This window comes from Danio rerio, chromosome 2 (genome assembly GCF_052040795.2).
Source record: "Danio rerio strain M-AB ecotype USA chromosome 2, GRCz13ab, whole genome shotgun sequence".
Classification (NCBI taxonomy): domain Eukaryota; kingdom Metazoa; phylum Chordata; class Actinopteri; order Cypriniformes; family Danionidae; genus Danio; species Danio rerio.
The window spans coordinates 46,940,001-46,960,405 of NC_141022.1; the positions used below are offsets into that span (position 1 = coordinate 46,940,001).

General features: G+C 37.8%; 2 protein-coding genes across 4 annotated transcripts in view; both read left to right on the plus strand.

The window, feature by feature from the left end:
• The window catches only part of LOC147846472 (uncharacterized), a 563,173-nt gene that overhangs the window by 17,229 nt on the left and 525,539 nt on the right, over positions 1-20,405 (plus strand). The window lies entirely within an intron of this gene.
• Positions 13,852-20,405, plus strand: part of nrp1b (neuropilin 1b) — a 63,635-nt gene continuing 57,081 nt past the window's right edge. For all 3 annotated transcript variants that reach the window (XR_015477618.1, NM_205674.1, XM_087239133.1), the window contains 2 exon segments: positions 13,852-14,318; positions 15,576-15,753. Coding sequence is in view for 2 of the 3 variants with exons in the window: in NM_205674.1 (NP_991237.1) it covers positions 14,258-14,318; positions 15,576-15,753 (239 nt within the window). In the remaining variant the exon portion in view is untranslated.

Sequence of the window (20,405 nt, forward strand, 5' to 3'; positions counted from 1 at the left end):
CTGTTTATTAAAAAAATGTCATTGTAATCAGTTTTCTTAATTTTATGCAGGCGGCACGGTGGCTCAGTGGATAGCACTATTGCCTCACAGCAAGAAGGTTGCTTGTTCGAGTCCCGGGTGAGTCAATTGGCATTTCTGTGTGGAGTTTGCATATACTCCCCATTTAAAAACTAACTTCAATGTGACCTTTTTCAAAGAGCAATTTAATACTAGATGTATTAAATAATTCCATTATAATTTATAATTACACTACAATTTTGTTGTTTTGTTGTTTCGATAATTTCATAGCTATACTTTTAATAATCATTTTCAAAATGCCACTGAAAAGAAGAGTAAATTGGATTTACTAAATGTTTTTAAGGTAAGTGGTTGCAAACAATTTATATGGGCTAAATTTAAACAAACAAATTAAGTTGATCATTAATTTCCTTAATTTGTTTGTATAATTTTTTTGCAGCCACTTACCAATTAATCATCTGAATCCAATTAATAATTAATTTCAGAGTGCACTTTCGCATTTAGTCTAGTGTATCTGTCTGAGGACTGCAAGACAGGGGTGTAACATGAAGAGGCGCAACTTGCAGCTATCGAGATCCCATTGAACCATGCAAGATGTCACAACGAGATGTTACTGGCAAGACGGTGGAACAGAGAACATTTTCACCAAATGTTTTCATGAGATTTTAGCAAATTTATCCACAACCAATTCATTTGATATGTTGTTATATTCATTAATTTTAGCAATTCCACCATTCAACTCCACTCGCTGACTTTAGCCCCTTTCACACAGTGATACCGGTAAATTTCTGGAAAATTTGCGGAACGACTTTACCGGTATATTGAAAAAAGCGCTGTTCACACAGGCGAGGACGTTACGGAAATTTTCCGGAAAAGAGCATTCACACATCCATTCCAAAATACCGGTAAATTCTGACATCATTCACCACAAATGAGCTTTAAACGGCTGCACTTGTATTTGTAAACATTTGACTAAATTACAAACTCTGTGGATGATCAATATTGTGAACAACTTTCACAGGATTACTTTCGCATGTCGAGATGTTCTTAATATGTGCGTGTGCAGGCGCTCACAGGCTGTTTCACAGGCTTATCATAAGCATCTCATCGATGATTATTTACACAGTTGGCATTAAGAAGGACATATAAACGTGATCTGACTAACTTCTAGCAGCTAAATGTGTCTGGAAAAATATTCAAAGGCTTTTATCCTCACAAACCGCGCGGACGTAAATGCATCTGACTGTTGTGATTGGCTAAAGCAGACGTCTCACGTCAGCACGTTCTAAACGTGCACGCGCTTATTACGGGAATCTTCCTTCTGCATTCACACAGCGCAGCATTCGGGCAAATTGCCGGTAATGTTACAACTTCTCTTTCCGGAAAATAGCCAGAACGAATTTACCGGTATTTTCAAAAAGGACCTGTTCACACATACAACCTTTCCGGAAAATTGCCGGCAATTTTCCGGAAAGGTCTGTATGTGTGAAAGGGGCTTTTATCTGTTTTGCTATAGTAGTTAGCCTACTCGGCGTCGTCTCCTGTGGATGCAAATAACAGTAGGTTTAGACGTTAATAGCGATGATGGTTGGATTAGGGAGTTGTAATAGGTATAGACGTTAATTACTATGATGGTTGGGTTTAGATTTGGGTAAGGATATGTTAATAACAGTGATGATTTGGGGTTGGGGTTGGGGAAGATGTAGTTGTTAATAACCGTGATGGTTGGGTTTAGGTTGGGGAAGGTGTAGACGTTAAAAACTGTGATGGTTGGGTTTAGGGTTGGGCAAGGTGTAGATGTTAATAACTATAATGTTTTTGGTTTAGGGTTGGGGAAGGTGTAGACATTAATAACGATTAGGGTTTGGTTTAGGGTTGGGGAAGGTGTAGATGTTAATAACGGTGATGGTTGGGTTTAGGTTGGGGAAGGTGTAGATGTAAATAACTGTGATGGTTTGGTTTAGGGTTGGGGAAGGTGTAGACGTTAATAATGGTGATGGTTGGGTTTAGGGTTGGGGAAGGTGTAGACGTTAATAATGGTGATGGTTGGGTTTAGGGTTGGGGAAGGTGTAGACGTTAATAATGGTGATGGTTGGGTTTAGGGTTGGGGAAGGTGTAGATGTTAATAACTGTGATGGTTTGGTTTAGGTTGGGGAAGGTGTAGATGTTAATAACTGTGATGGTTTGGTTTAGGTTGGGGAAGGTGTAGATGTTAATAACTGTGATGGTTTGGTTTAGGGTTGGGGAAGGTGTAGATGTTAATAACTGTGATGGTTTGGTTTAGGGTTGGGGAAGGTGTAGATGTTAATAATGGTGATGGTTGGGTTTAGGGTTGAGGAGGGTGTAGACGTTAATAACGGTGATGGTTGGGTTTAGGTTGGGGAAGGTGTAGACGTTAATAAAGGTGATAGTTGCGTTTAGGATTAGGAAAAGGTGTAGACATTAATAACGATGATGGTTTGGTTTAGGGTTGTGGTAAGTGTAAATGTAAAAAACTGTGATGGTTAAGTTTAGGGTTGGGAAAGGTGTATAGACGTTAATAACTGTGATGGTTGAGTTTAGGTGTGGAGTAGGTGTAGACGTTAATAACTGATGGGCACAACCCCACCTTGCCAACAACATAGTAGACATGTGGGTTATGCCTCTACTACAAGTTACGCCCCTTCATGTTACGCCCCTGTCTTGCAGTCTGCAGACAGACCCTAGTCCATTTAATATGCATTTTTGTTGTTTAATCTGGATGGAAATCTTTTCTGAAACATACACCAATGTAGGATTATTTTCATTTTAAAATTGCTGTGTGAAAATAAAAACATAGCTATTGCAAATGTATCCCAAGCTCTTGCTGTTTTCATTCTCTCCCTTCACAGCTGCCCGATAACTCGCATCCAGACAGAACGGCGGGAATCCTGACACAAAAGATCACATTTCTAAATACAAAATGACTGCGTTTCTCTTCGGGGACCAGTAACGTATCTCCTCATTTCAGCCATCTATCAAAAGTGTCTGCGCGCATGTGTTTGATTGACTGGGTGTGTATGACTATGTGTGTTCGCTGGGTGATATATGATGTAATTTCAGAAATTTCTCCACATGCACAACGGCCTGAAGCAACAGAGCGGCAACATGTCCAACCCCCCTCCGCCCCAGTCTTTCTGTTTCTGCATGAAAGAATGATAAATAGCTTCATGAACGCTGTGTGTAACGCTCAGTCATACACACGCAGGCCTGTGTGGAAGGTCAAACTGTATGTAAATTTTCTGCTTTTGGGTTTGGGTCCCAGCAGATGCTGGCTCCGCTCTGTGATTCGGAGCGACGGATGGCCAATCGGGCTCCGTCCGCTGAGCTGACTTTTCCTGTGGCTGTGGAGGGCTTTTTTCTTGTTTAATGACAGACTTGGAAAGAATAACAGAATGGCCTCTAAGCATGTATGAATGATTGGGGAGGGGATGTGAAATGGAAAAGGAATGAGAAAACTGGGGTGAAAACCGGAGAGCGAGAGAGCGAGGGAAGAAAGAGCAATATGAATTGCAGATTTTGCTGTAAATGATGGATCTTCATATAAATAGTGCGTATGTGCATCTGAGCTGACTAGAGTTGAATAATGACACTGGTGTGTTTATAAAGATGCTTCATGAGTGAACTGAGTTTGCTTCATAAGTAATGATGAACTCTGTAAGTAATTGAAGTAAACTGAATCAACAACAAGACTGAAAGTCAGAGAAGAATGACAAAACACTGTTGCAATTTTAATGACACTTTGCTGTTGAAACTGTATTTGTTTTTTGTTTTGTTTTTTTGGACACATTGGGCCCTATGCCCTATAGCAAACACAAAGGCCACATTTATTTTATTGATACATTTTATTCATTTTCTTTTCTGCTTGGTCCCTTTATTAATCCGGGGTCGCCACAAAATAATGAACCGCCAACTTATCCAGCATATGTTACACAGCGGATGCCCTTCCAGCTGCAACCCACCTCTGGGAAACATCCATAGGCACCCACTCACACCCATACACTACAGACAATTAAGCCTACCCAATTCACCTGTACCCCATGTCTTTTGACTGTGGGGGAAACCGGACAGTATAGTTCAGACGGGCATTTTAAGCAATCAAACAACCAACCTTGTGGCATTTATGTGAAGTTGATATTGTGATGCTGATTTTTCAAATAATTTTTACCTAAAATTGATTGTTTTGTTTTTGTTTTTTTTTTACTTTTGACTTACTTTTTATGATTGTTTATTAAATAGTTTCACAGAATTTTTGGCCCTCTAAAACCACCCCCCAGAGTCTAATGTGGCCCTAATGTGGAAAAATGTCATACCCACCCTGGCCTAGATGGTTTGGTGTGTCCTACACATAGACTGGTTTTACACGTCACCTGCTTACAAATTTTCAGTATTTTTGCAATTGAAATCTCAATGTACTCAATGTAAAATCACGATTTCTGAAAACAACTGAAACTTCCAGTTTTAGTCATTTCCATAAATCATGTTTTTTTTTTTTTTTTGTAATTGTACTCTTCAAAACACGATATCTCAAAGAATCTTGGAGTTATTGACCAGTAGACTGGTATATTATTTAATATTTTTGTCTTACATTGATTAACTGTCAAAGTTTGCAACTAACTATAAACAGCACCTGCAGATCAGCTACTGGCATTTGAAACAGCCAATTTATCTCATTATATTAGAACTTTTTTATGTTGTTTGCTTTATTTTCCTGTCTGATTTGACCTGCTCCTGATTTTCCCCCTGCTATTTGCGAATTACTTTCTTTATATGTGATTGCATAATTTCTATCCATACTCCAAGCATTGATCAACTTCTTTATTATTAGTGAGAAAGCACCAATCAAAGACTACATTTTATGATGTCAGTCAGTAGACTTCTTACAAACTATTTTACAGTATGAAGACACTAAAGTAGTTTCAAGAGTTCACACTTAGCTGATGATTTATAAAAGCTTGTTTGGCATGCTGTCCCGGGAGAGAGCCCTGAGCTCAAGGGCTCCTCGAGCCCGGGGCTTCCTCCCGTTGGCAGAGCAAGAGGGGAGCCTGAGCTCGGTGGATCTCAGAACTCCCCTGCTGCGGTAGCTAAGGGAACACAAGGGATTAGACAAAGCTTGATTGTTATGTATGCTGAATGTCTTTGGATGGTGGGAGGAAACCGGAGAAAAACCCACACGAACACGGGGAGAACATACAAACTCCTCACAGAAACACCCACCGGTCCTGTGGAACCAGGGCTGGCAGTGTTCTTGCTGTGGGGCTCATAGTGCTAACCACTGGGCCGCCGTGCCGCACAATCAGAGGTAAAGGAGGAGAATAGGAGAGGAGGGGGGTTTCTTCCAAACGAAGATAACGTGAACTAAAAACTGTGGCTATTTATAGTAGCTTAGGGCTCATATGATTGGAAGATAGTGATTAGCAAATGCGAGACCGGCCGTGATAAATGGTAAGCACGTGATTCTCTCGAAATTAGTTTATGAACTTTATAAACTTCACTTGATACAAAATATAAACCCATTTTCATAAACCCTATCAAATACAAGTTACAAAATACTATTTTACTTTTTAAATACGTATCTGAAATACATTTTTTTTTAAAATATTGACCATCCCTGGCTACAGCCACCCCTAACGCTGGTGTAGCGCCGTCACTGTTTTGAACACCAGTGAGCTGAATAAATATTATTGACATGAGAAAGTATAAAGCAAAGAGGTGTTTCCCACCATCATGGCACAAAATTAATTCTCCAGCCAATCAAAAGCCCCTCCTTCCATAGCCCTTTATGTTAATCCGGCCCCGACCATTGGGAATAATGAGAATTTATTGTCATGAAATGTCACAATGTGAAATGAATGAATAAACAGGCTTCTTTCATTATTCAAAATCTAATTTCTTTTCATCTTCTTCCTTTGTTATTAAGGAGTAAAATGTGGCCCGGGCAAGTTTTCATCATCATTTTTATGTTTTCATCAGATTCAATCGTGCATGAAAAAAAAAAAATCAGGATATCAAACTGTCCTTTTGTTTTTCCAGCCATACGTGACTTTGGAATATCAGGTTTGGCAGGAGCTGATATCTGGGCAGACTAACTCTCTAAATCTCCTCTCTCTCTCCCTCTTTCATTCTGTCTTTCTCACTCAGGCTTGCAGACATCTCTGCGTTCAGGGGCCCGAGGCGCTGTTGAGCGTGGCATCATAAAACAGGCGGGCGAGGAGAGAGAGCGAGTGTTTGTGAGCAGATTAACACACTGTGTGTTGGGGGATTTCAGCTGCTCTGGCTAACACACAGTCAGTGTCTGATTGAAAAGCCCATCCGAAGCATACGGACAGAGTCGGAGTGCACTGTAAGCTGCAGATTCATGTCAACAGTCTTTAGCCTTATTCTAAATCTTAACCAGCTGCTGGATCTTGTCCTGGAAAAATTATAACAATATTTGTGTGTGTGTTCGCGCTTGTGTGACATCTCTTTATCTCCTTGTTAAAAGCTTGTCTGAATCAGTAAGCAGTTGTGCTGTTATCTGACCAGCTCTTGTGTTATCAGTAGACATTCATCATTATGACACTCACACATGCAGCATACATGTAAAGTAGAAGCATAGTGCACTTGAATAGTAGCCTATTAATTATAAAGCTTCTTAACTTGCATCTGTGGTTCCATCTTTTACAGTTCCCATCAAATCAAAATGCATGTTTTTGGCTTTTGTTATAAATATAGCAGCCTTAAAGGGATAGTTCACTCAAAAATGAAACCCTTTACTTGTTAATCATAGATATGTACACTAGATATCGCATACGGGCCCTTAGCATGCGTCAATAACGCTGCCACATTTGTACAGTGCTCCCAGGACAAAAGTCATTCAACCACACTATAGTCCAGACTAAAGCCAATATAAAGATGCTGGACTTTAGCACTGTGTACAAGTGTAGTAACAAGCAAAGAAAGAAAACTAAGCACATATATAGGCAGAACATTTCATAGGTAAGATTGCATATTTTACGTTTTTGTATGTTACGAACTTTGTGCTCAACAAGTAACGTTATTAATGATAATACAGTCACTACTGCACTAGCCATAGGGCAAAGTACCACCAACTCGCACTAAATACCAGGCTTATGCTAGTTTTGTTGAATAAAACCAGCAAACAATGTAAATGAAATATGACAACAAGATGCTGCAGTGCTAGAAACTTGTATTATTGTCGGCTAAGTGAATGAGTCATTCATAACAAAGACTCATTCTCAAATGAATCGTTTCCTCCGTTAGCATGAGAATGTAGGGGGGGGGGGGTTTAAGGACACAGATTAGATCAAATTTAACAGGGAGGGAGGATAATACATTTCCATGCATTCAAACACATGCTCTATGTCGGCAATGCCCATGCGATCACTTATCTATCGATGTAGAAAAGTTGGATAAAATTATAATTTTCGTAATTTAAAAAAAAATATTTGCATACTGACCACCGGGAAAACTCCTGATCATAGATGTATGTATCTATCTGTATATATCTCTGGCTCTGGATGGCCACAGTCCTCCGCTGCACCTTGGTCCTGCATTCATTTTAAAGGAGCACTACCCAAAATGGTGACTCTATTGACGTATTTCTTCCAGTAGACATTAATAGCAGAGGCGACATCTAATGTAAATATCAATAGTTTCAAACCTTTATGAGTTTCTTTATTTTGTTAAAAACAAAAGAAAATATTTTGAAAAATGCTGAAAACATGCAACTTCTATAGTATGTATTATTCCTAATATGGAAGTCAATGGTTACAGGTTTCTTCCAAACATCTCAAAAAGAAAAAAATCATAAAGGTTTGGATTCACTTGTGGGTGAGTAAATAGTGAGCAAATTTTCCTTTTTGGGTAAAAATCTCTTTAAGATTATCTAAAAGCTATTTCACTCCAAATATTGCGTTTAGAAATATTTGTATTAGATTAGATTAGATTCAACTTTATTGTCATTACACATGTACAAGTACAATGCAACGAAATGCAGTTTAGGTCTAACCAGCAGTGCAATAGCAGCAAGTGCAGGATACAGGTATAAGTTATAAAGTGCAGTTATAGAAAGGGGATATTTACAAATGGATGTACTATTAACATTATTTACAGGTTGTATTAGCTATGAACAGAGATTTAAAATAGATGAAAATATGTACAGATTGCTATTAATAATCAGAAGTGTGCAGACATACAAATGTATATGCACAGTGGGTGTGTACATAATTACAATGTGCAGTGGGTATGTACAGTTATCTTTCCTTCTCAGCAAGATGTCTAATAGATGTCTAATAGACATCTAAACATAGTCGTCTTGGCTAAAACAAGGCTAAAATTGAAATGGAAAATGTTTAAGAATAGGCCAAAACTAGACTAGTCATTAAAAAAACAGAAATGCATGACTGCACATATGAAGTTTGTCTACACTGTAAAAAAAAACTGTTATTTTACTTTTCTTTTTTTTTTCGGCAGCTAGGGTGCCAAAATTACAAGCCATTTACAGGCAAATTACAGACATTTCCCGTAAAATTACAGACAATAAGCTACAGTAATTCAACTAAATTAAAATTTTCGGTAAATTTATGTAATTTACTGTCCGTTAATTTACTGTAAATGTCTGTAATTTAACGGTAGTCGGAAAATACATAAAATAACTTTTTTTTTTTTACAGTGTACTTTGTCTACTCTAGTCTTTGGCTTTTCTTAGATTTTGATGACAGCCCAAGTTTAGCCCTGTTTTAGCCAAGCTGTCTACATTTAGATGTCTATTAGACGTCTATTAAACACAAAATTGTTTCCTGAGCTCTTTCCACCAGTATAGATCAGTCATTTCATTGTATCACTCTGCACCTTAGTTTCTCATCAAATTTCTGTCTAATCGAATGCTCTCTGGAATCAGAATATTTCTGTAAAAGTGACGGAAATGTAGTGAAAGGGTCTCGACAAAATCCACACACAAGTGCTCACAGGAGATTCATTTAAATGCATGCTAATACCAGGTGGAAACTAATGCGTCTTGGCTGACCGATTGTGTTCGGATCACTGAAAATTCATGTTAATACCAGGTGAAAACAGGGCCTTATGCACAGTAGAGACGCATTAAAATAAAATAGAGCCCCTTTAACATCAATAGAGCTTTTTAGGTGGATTTTTTAATGGACAAGGGAATTGTCTGGGTGATGAAAAGTGTTATGAGAGCAATTTGGGGAGGATGGAAAAACGTATGATAGGACACCTTCTATAGCTCAAAAGAGTTTTCTTTTAGATTATACTGTAGTTTTTAGAAGAGGAAAAATGTCTATTTTGTGGAATCACTATGAAAAACCCCCTTCTGAGATTTTTCAGATTTCATGTATAACTCTCCCATTTTTCCAAATCTGTTTGACTTTCAACTGTGGATATTAAAGCGCAGCTGATGAAAATCATCTTTTTTAAGCAGTTTGGACAAAACTCTGCGTAGTTATAGTGTCCACAGTCATGTTGGTGTGATATAAAGACAGTAACTCCCTTAAAAAAAAAATTCCTGATGTTAAAACAGAACCCAGGCTTATTCTAAAAACCTAGTCCTGTGGACGTTTCTGGAGACCGTGAAATACGTCCCGGGAGGTACGTACAGTATGGCTGCATTTAATTTTTTTAAGCGAACGCTACGGGGCGGTATGACGCCGTTCCCTTTTGCACTTATTGGGTGACCGCTTACATCCGTGTGGAGGGCTTTCCCGCTACAACCAGTTTGTCCAGGCAGCTCATCGTGTACATCGGCAGGCTTGAGATGCAGAGAGGAGTTGATCACGACGACCGGGGTCGAGTCCGGGGAAGAGCGGTTCCAGAAATCCGGTAAGACAAAAACTGAATCCAAAAAATAAAGTAAACGAGTTCATAACAGGGTGAGAATGTGGTAAAATCCGAAAACGTGGTAAAAAAAAATCAGACGAGGGCTTTTTTTTTTTTCTGGACAGCTTTTGTAAATTGTCAGTTGGGTTTAGGGAAGTGAGAGGGCGGGCGGGTCAATCATTCAGTCAGTCAGACAGCGGCCACTCATGGGTGAACAGCGCCGGCTCGAACGGCACTCGCAAGAGACATTTGAGATACGAAAAAGCCCTTACCCCATCAAAGCCATTACCACCCCTAACCCCATCTGTTATTGGGTGATGAGCAAATCGTACTAAGTTGTACAAATTAGATTGTATGAATTAATAAGAATTCATCTAAATCAAAATGTTACGAATTGCCATGAGTTTGCGTTGAATCAGAGTAGAACATTCTAAAGTTCTGAAAGGTATAATCGATAATCTGATGGGTGTTTTGAGCTGAAACTCTACAGACACATTCTGGACACACAAGAGACTTATCTTAAATCTTGAAAAAGGGGTAAAATAGGTGCCCTTTAAAACAAAAACAATTCATGCAATGAAACCCAAAAGAGTTTCAATCACACCCTTATTTTTTTTATATTTTAAAATGCATTTCATATTTTTATGTTTTTTATTAATGTGTATTTAAAACATTAACTGTACAATATTTTTACACAGAAGGCAAAATGCATGCAGATTTGGAACAATATTAGGGTAAGTAAACTATCATAATTAAAGGATCACATCATTTTTTATACAGCAATTAGCTGTTCGTTGTATTTATATTGCTACATTATTTCCTTCACTGAACCATGGTTCTATATTATAAAGACATGCACTTAAGAGGCTTCTGATTGGTTAATTGCATTTGCGCCGTGACTTCAGAGGCATGTCTTTTATTAACTGTTCAGTTATCTCAGAGAATTATTTGATTCATTATCACCAAGAGCTTATAACAATCAGCGTCTGCCACTGGATAATGAGGGAACGAATATTCTATCATCATTTTCTCATCCTCGCATTATTCCAAACCCATATGACTTAATTACTTTCTTTTGAGAAACACAAGAGCAGATGTTTGGCCAAACGTCACAACTGATTACGAGAGCTGCGCGAACGCATGGAGATGCTGTCGGTTTTGATGTATAATCACACAATCATGAGATTTTAGATGACAAGTCATAGGAGGACTTTTTAGAATAGAGCAGTGTGAATATTCTTCTGTAAATCTCCTTTTGTGTTGCAAATGGATTTGAGATGGCATAAGACTGCCCCTTTACAAAGACAAAACTTTCATTATTGGATGAAATATTCCTTTAAATGGTAGTGGATTAGTACTGAGATTAGGGTCAGTGCCACTCTCTGAACTCTTTAATAGCCATATATCCATACCTCTGTGAACAGACTGTACTGAAAAAAATGTTTTGCCTCTCTCTCTCTCTCTTTCTCTCTCTCTCTTTCTCTCTCTTTCGCTCCCTCTCCCAGTGGATGATCAGATTGCAGCGCTGGCTGCTCTGCTGCGCTCTGAGCTTGAAAGTGACTACGTGCTACACATTTTTATGTCACTGTGTCACCAGCCAGAGAAACAGATTCCTGGAGTTGGCGGGCGCTCCTAATCCTTATTGCGATGTGCACAGACACATTATGCGAAATGAGTTCCACACATAAGTCTTACAGAAAGCATTAAGTTTAATAAATAAAACACAAATGTTTTCATTGGTCATGTTTGGTAAAAAACAGGGTAAATAACAGGTTTTATTTCTAAAATTTCTTGTTTTGTTAAAAACCAATGACTTTTCTCTTGGTTAACTTTAATATGCATTATAATTCATAGTCATTTAGAAAAAAATTGCTTATTTAATAAATAATTAAACCTATTCATTTTTACAAAAGACAATCCCAATATTTTAACTTTAAAATAGTTAAGGAGTGCCATAAATTAGTGGAATAATCCAATCACAGCAAAAATAAATAAAATAAATAATAATAATTAGTTTTTTTGAGTTGTTATTTTCTTGAAAAGTTTTCTACAATTCATTCAGTCATTCATTCATTTCCTTTCAGCTTAGTCCGTTTATTAATCCGGGGTCACCACAGCGGAATGAAACGCCAACTTATCCAGCACATGTTTTACGCACCGGATGCCCTTCCAGCTGCAACCCATGTCTGGGAAACATCCATACACACTCATTTACGCTCATACACTACGGACAGTTTAGCCTACCCAATTCACCTATACCACATGTCTTTGGACTGTGGGGGAAACCGGAGCACCCGGAGGAAAACGAAGCGAACGCAGGGAGAACATGCAAACTCCACACAGAAAAGCCAACTGACATAGCCGAGGCTCGAACCAGCAATTTTCTTGCTGTGAGGCAACAGCACTACCAATTGCGCCACTGCGTTACCGTTTTCTACAATATAAGCAAATGTTAATTAGACAGATAGATAGATAGACATACTGACAGATGTGTAGATGTTACCTCTATGACGTCTAGGAGACATTGGATTTTGTTTGCCGTACCTGACAAATAAATGTCAGTATTTAATGTCATTATGACGTCTTTTTAAGATCTTGGCTAGACATTGGATTTTGGTCTCCTGACATCACAGCCTAAATGTAACCTAATATTAATGTCTTTTGATGTTGTGTACATGAGTGTTACTCAACAAAATCACACCTGTGCAATACCCTATTGTGCATTTTCACTCTGATTAAAATAAACATCGATCAGGAAGCATACAGTTGCTTTGGTAAGGGCGGGAAAACGAACTTGTTTTCTCCTTACTTGTTAACCACATTAAATAGTTTATAACCTTTATGTTTTTTAAAATAAATTAAATACAGTATAAGGCATAGTTAGTCTTGCAGCGGGGGTTTTGAACCTATATCCTATAGGAATTACCCTACAAAGGGGCGAAGTGCATTTCTGTAAGTGAATTTGGTTGCAATTAAATTTGATTAAATTAATCTTTGTTTTCTTATTTCTTCTGAAATATGTAGACTAATAGCCTATTCTAATGTAGATAACGTGTGTTTTAGCGATTAATCATTCTTAAATGAATATTCGCTGGTACTGTTTCTGTGGTTAATATTTGACTTTGAGCAGGGGGTCAAGTTTTTCGGTTATGTTTGGTGATATGCCTTAGTGAGCCAAATGTTTATATTAATTCAATTACATCTAATTTATTAATCAAACTTGTTATTATGTATTCAGTGTTTTAAGGGATACTAAGTGGTTCTCAATGACATGTGTGATATTAACTCAACAGGGACATGCTTGCTTTCCTGCACCTATTAATGGATTAAGACTGCACATATTTTTTATTTTATTTTACTATGTGAATTGGGTAAGCTCAACTGACAGTAGTGTATGTGTGTGAATGAGAGTGTATGGATGTTTCCCAATGATAGGTTGCAGCTGGAAGAATAATTATTAATATTATTAGATCAGAGCAAACTATTTTTAACTATTAGAGGACATACCCCTTCCTTCACCCCCATATATCTTGTTTTGATGTTTGCCAGGGAGGATCAAGCATTACTTAGGGGGTCAGACCCCCCCCCCCCCTCCCCCCATTCACATTCTGACTTAGAGTGAAATATCTAACTTGTAATGTTAGTGTTTACTGAAACCTTATTTGAAAATGCAATTATTAACATATACAAAAGATGCGTAAACAAACATACCTCAACTTTTTTATTGACTTCTTATTAGGTTGTCACGTTAATTGGGGGTGCCAAACCCCTCATTTCTCTGCACTGGGCTCCCACGCAGAGGAGCGCGAAGTCTCTCTGGTTTGGCCCCCGGTCTCCGTGTCTGGTTGGCAGAGAGAGACAGCGCGTCGGTCTCTGCCTGGAAGGGGTGAGAGGGTTTGCTCGTTTCCAGTCCTGCCCATTTTCTCTCAAGGAGGAGGAACGGGAGCAACCAGTGCTGCCGAGAGTTTTGACACCCTCAGTCTTCATATCGGATGCTGACACCTTCGCACTAGTGAGAACCTGCTAAATATACCCAGCAGTGCCCGTGTACGCGCGACACAGAGGACGGAAATCAGTCATATATTAGGGAGTGACCCGACTGCTGAAGCGCCCGCAGACAGCGAGCTGAGCCCAGGACGCGCTGTCAAGCATCTCCAACACTTCGGATTATGAAATTGAAGCAAACACAGCAGTGGCGGTGACTCTACGAGAATCTCCCGCTTTCCAGGGTTGTGAGTTTTCATCTTCGCGTAATGGAAGAGGAGACCGCGGCTCCCTGGCTCTGAGTGACAGGATCTTTCCACAGCTTCCCAAAACTACAGGATTCAACAATAATTATTCACACTAATTGCTGAGGATATATCTGAAGAGATTTCGTTTGAGGATGTACTGGTGTTTGCTCTGTGTGACTCTAACGGGATTGTCCGTGGCTCGCGCTCTGACGGGTGAGTTGGTCATTGTGGTGGTGTGTTTTCGGTGTTCTCGGCTTCACCGCGCACCGGAGACCTCTGTTATGCAGATTGTTACTGCCGTTTGATGCTCACCTGTAGGGCTGCTGTTTTTGAAGGTAAAGGTAGAAAGCGTAACTGATGAGGGGAGAGGTTTAATTTATTTATTTCAGTAAGTTCGCATCAGATTATTAGTACAGTAAAACGTAGAAAATAAAACAGTTTGTCATATGGACAATGACATTAGGCTTTTTGGTCTGTTCCTTAAAACTCCGTTGGTTTAGTACAAAATCAGCTATTGGTCAGGTTGATTTGATGATATTGGTACAATTATTTGAATAAAATTATTTTAGGTTGAGGTTTGTTTCACGAAATACCAATGTTTCTGTAGAGATATCACCATAGATAGATAGATAGATAGATAGATAGATAGATAGATAGATAGATAGATAGATAGATAGATAGATAGATAGATAGATAGATAGATAGATAGATATCACCTCTTGTTGGGGTTTATTATTTTTGTTTATTTTTTGCTTTGATTATTATTCTTTGTTATTCTTTTATTATTGATTTTTTTATTTCATTTTAATTTGAGAGTTTAGCCTTTGTATTTTATTTCAGTTGATATTTATATTAGTAAAGGTAACAACCATACTGTAAGAACATTCATTCATCTATTAATTTTGTACATTTTTAGACAAAACATACTCCGTATATTGTGTGTGCGTGAGAGAGAGAGTGTGTGTGTGTGAGAGTGAGAGAGAAAGAGAGAGAGAGAGTGTTGTTTGGGTGTGTGTTATCAGACTCAAACACCCAAGCACAGTGGCATATCTGCCAACCAAGTCTGCACACCCATGCAGTGACCCTTATAAGTCCACAGCCTGCCTGTAGTGTTCAGCTCAGATACATTAATCGATTTCACCGTGCTCAATCGATCTTCTGATCCGATCGATTGTCAAACAGCGTGTAAGATTATCAGGGCACACTGTGTGACAATATGGGTTTCAAGAAACCTTTGTGTAGTTTGTTCATTCAGTCATTTATTCATTTTCCTTCAGCTTAGTCCTTTTATTCATCAGGGGTCGCCACAGCGGAATGATCCGCCAAGTTATCCAGCATATGTTTTACACAGCGGATGCCGTTCCAGCTGCAACCCAGTATTGAGAAATGATCTGTACTAAAACTACACTGATACGTGTGACACACTGAGTTTCAGTTGTTAAACAATAAATGTGGCACTCTGGTTTTCAGATCGTCCCTGCGGTGGGAAAATCACAATCACCAGTGCCGGGTATGTGACCTCTCCCGATTACCCGACTGGATACCCAGTGAACAAGCAGTGCACATGGCTGATCCAGGCTCCTGATCCACAGCAGAAGATCCTCATCAACTTCAATCCGCATTTTGACCTGGAAAGCCGGGAATGCAAGTATGTATCACAAACTTTCAGTCCTGGTGGATCTATCATATATGTCATTACAAAAGTCCTTTGTGGAACAAGTCTGATTGTGTTTTATTGGCATGCATACACAGCCTCTATAGCAAGGGTGCACAAACTTTTTCTTATGAAGGGCCAAAAACCAAACTTGTTTGAGGTTGGTCGAAGTCACCATGGGTAATTTTCTAATGTGTTTTATATATAAAAATAACCAGAAAACAATGCTTTATATTAACTAATGCAGAATATATTTTTATTTTATAATAAACATATTACAGTAAAAAATCCATTTATAACAGAATTGAGTTACACTAGTCAAGCTGCAAACTGTTTTTGTCTTGATTTCCTCACTGATGTCTTCTGTGAAGTCTTCTATATGTCGAGTCATAGTTTATTTTTAAAAATCAGATCACCCACAACATTTAATCAAAACATTTTATTTTAGTTTGCTTTTTATGTAGCTTAACAATGAAACAACCAAACAAAACAGGTGGCATTAAATTAGAAATTACTATCTCTGTTAAAGGCATTTGCCCTTCCTTTTCCTACTATACTCATTCTCTTCTCAGATAAAATGGTGGGCCAAATCAAAAGTTACAATGGGCCAACTTTGGCCCGCGGGCCCAAGTTTGGGCATCTCTGCTCTATAGGGTCGGGTGATTTACAAAATATACCACAATATAAGTTATCTAATATCCTGATAATAATAAATACAGTTGAAGTCAGAATTATTAGCCCCCACCCCGTTTCATTTTTTTCACCAATTTCTGTTTAAGGGAGAGAAGTTTTTTTTAGCACATTTTTAAATATAATAGCTTTAATAATTCATTTCTAATAACTGATTTATTTATTTTTATCTTTGCCATAATGACTAAATAATATTTATTTGATATTTTTCAAGACACTTAAATACAGCTTAAAGTGTCTTGTAAAGGCTTAACTAATTTAATTGGGTTAATTAGGCAGGTCAGGGTAATTAGGCAAGTTTTTGTATAGCGATGGTTTGTTCTTTAGACCATCTAAAAAATATAGCTTAAATGGGCTAATAATATTAATAATATTACCTTAAAATGTTTTTAAAAAAATTAAAAAGGTCTAAATAGGCGAAATAAAACAAATAAGTCTTTCTCCATAAGGAAAAATATTTTTAGACATACTGTGAAAATTTCCTTGCTCTGTTAAACATAATTTTGGAAATATTAAAAAAATAAATAAATAAAAAGGGGGGCTAATAATTCTAACTTCAACTGTATATATATATATCTATATATCACAATATAGTACACTTTCAGTATATACTTTGAAAGACAGTATGTCAGACAGATGTCCTCATTTATGTGATCATATTTGTTAACTTCAGAGCAATTGAGAGAAATTGAAAATATATCTGAATTCAATATAAAACACTTCAAAAATTAATGATTACAGGCAGGGTGCGAATTATACGTTGACGAAAGGGGGGGGGGGTGGAGGTAATACATGCTCAGTGAATCAAATTTATGACTGTATTTAAATTACAACACATTTATAAATAAAATGTATACATTCTAGTGTTTTGAGGGATATTTAGTGACTATTTTAGATTTTACTCTCAGCCAAACTATACAAATTATGTGTCTACATTTTCTTGTTTTTAGGCTGCATGCAGATATTTTTACAAAAAAAAAAGTGTTTTGTGAATACTTAAGATGTCTTTCAGTGCTCTAAAACTGCCAGATTCAGACTGTTGAATCATATTTTTCCTAGCATTGATTGGTGCGATTATTCATTCCCAATGGTATGAACTGTCATAGGGGGATCAGATGTATGTTTATATCATACATTTTTAATTATTAAGATTTAGGATATAAATCAGAGATCAGAGAAAGCTATTTCTTACTATTAAAGAACTGAGCCCCCACCCCCCCATACATTTTGATTTGATGTCCGTCAGAGGGGATCAAGCGTTAATTAGGGTGGTCAATCCCCGCCAAACCCCCCTGTAATTCGCACCCTCGTTAATGAATTGCAAAATGTAAACATTGTAACTTTCTTCAATGCTGTTATTCATGTTTCTGTCAGCATCCTGGTAATGGTGTGAAATATTGCACTTATATAAATTATGAAAAGCATTGCTGTAGACAATGTATTTTATGACACTACAAAATAAATGATAGAGCACAATATGACAGACTTTTGATTTTGCTCCATATGATATATATCGTCATATTGCACAGCCTCTATTGACTTGAATGAGAAAAAGCTGGATTACGCCATTGATTTGTATAACAGAAAACCAGATGAAATGAAAACCCTCTACAAGTGCTTTCATATCAACTCTGATATCCCATAACATCTACCTGGTTTCAGAGGCGGATCGCTCAGATCTTGAGGTGTGCCACCTGTTGGTTGAAGATGAAATATTTCTTATTTATGGGGCTAAATTTAGAAGGAGGTGAACTAGATCTGCTTAAGAACAAACGTCCAGGCCTATGATAATGGATCCGCATTTATCACTCAGAGGGATGTTCTTCCTGAGGAAAAAAGGGGGATGGTTTTCCCAAGAGGAAATCTCTCAGAATGAGAGGAATGCGAAGAGGGAAAACAGAAAAGGCACACATATGATCAGAGGACTCGCTGTTTGCGGGTTCATTTTCATCAGTTTGATGAGGCTTCCAGCATCATGAGTAATTAAGCTGATTGTTTCCTTAACGAGGGGGCTGACAGGCAATGCCATTAAATGATAGTGAGGTCGGAGGCAGTTGTTATTGCGTTTCGGTGTTTTAGTTAACAGCGTCAGCACTCAAACACTCGCAAGGCTTTGTTTAGACTGAATCTCATAAACGAGATGCAGTTGATGACGCTCTTTGTCACTTTAAACAGCTCGTAAATGGGGCGTAAATCAGCAGTTGTCAGTCACGCAGACTTGGCTTTACTATTGGGTTCGATTTCAGTGCCAGGGGACCAATGAAAAGTCTCTTATGCTGACCGTCCTGCTGTGGGCCCCTGAGGCGGCATGAAAGAGCAACAGACAGACCATGACCAGCCCATTCTATACAGGCTTTCGTTCCGTTTATAGATAGATAGAGATGTTAGGCCAGTTCACATTGCAGAGACAACCAAGATGCCAACCCACAACAACGGACACTTGCTCAGATTTTATTAGATGTTTGCATTGGTCAGTGCTCATTTTTTTCAACTGAACATGCTCAAATCACCTTTGTAAGGACATTAAAGGTCTGACAAGTGATGTAGTGTACTAACTCTAATTTAAATTGACCAATAGAAGAATAGTATATATTCTGAAGGGCATGCCATTATACTAGGTAAACATGCACAGTGTCCTACACTTTATACAGTATGCAAATTTTATGCAGATTTTATGTTGTGTGAATAGGATGTTGTGTCAGATTTGTTTTCACAAATATGTTCAGTTGGTGTTGGGTGTAATTCAATTCATCTATGCTGAAAAAGTAAAGGATTACTGCGAATTTTTTTAGTCATTTAATTAATTACAATATACTAGCCTTAAATACTACATTAACTCAAATGTATTCAACATTTACATTTAAATAAATTCAAAAGAAAAGTAAATGCATTTTTTGTTGTTGTTGTAAAAAACAGAGGTTTGCATAATGTTTATGTATGATTAGCACAGTGGTTAGCACATCCCGGGAGGGCCAGTTGGCATTTCTGTGTGGAGTTTGCATGTTCTCACTGTGTTCTCGTGGGTTTCCTCTGAGTGTTCCGGTTTTCCCCACAGTCCAAAGACATGCGCTATAGATGAATTGGATGAACTATATTGGCCATTGTGTATGAGTGTGTGTGTGAATGCGAAAGTACTGTATATGGGTGTTTCCCAGTACTGGATTGAGGCTAAAAGGGCAACCGCTTTGTAAAACAGATGCTGGAATAGTTGGCGGTTCATTCTGCTATGGCAACCCCTGATAAAAAGGGACTAAGCCGAAGGAAAATTAATGAATGTTTACGTATCAATTGATTTTATTTATATATAATTAATTTTATGTATTTATTAATTAATTAATTTATGTATTTACAGATAAATAATATTATGTGTTATTAAAATAATGATTAAGTATTTTAAAAAATATAAAGCTAAAAAGCCATGTTTGTCTTAAAAAAATTAATGAACTAAAAGAGTTAAACTGAGCTTTGTCTTTGGACTTGTGGGAAAAACCGAAGCACTCTGAGGAAACCCATGCGAATACAGGGAGAACATGCAAACTCCACACAGAAATGCCAACTGGCCCAGCCGAGGCTTGAACCAGCAATTTTCTTGCTGTGAGGCGATTATGTTACCCTCTGCGCCACTGTGACGCCCTAATCGGAAATATAATTGAAGTAGTTAGTAATTAATTACTTTTTGCAGTTAACTTGCTCAACACTGTGTCTGGACAACTTTGCATGCTAGAACTGTATCCCACAATGAACAGTTCTTCTCAATCCAGTGCTATTCTTTCAGAAATGTTCTATATTATCTGTGATAAGTGAACCAGAATGAATGTCAGATTTTGTTAATAATGTTTTCTTCACTTATTCTTTAATCAGACTGCAAAAGTTTAAAGGTGCAGTAGTTGATCTCCCCACTAGATCAAGTCATTTGCCATTTATAGTACTTTAAAATACTACAATTCAGTTTTGTA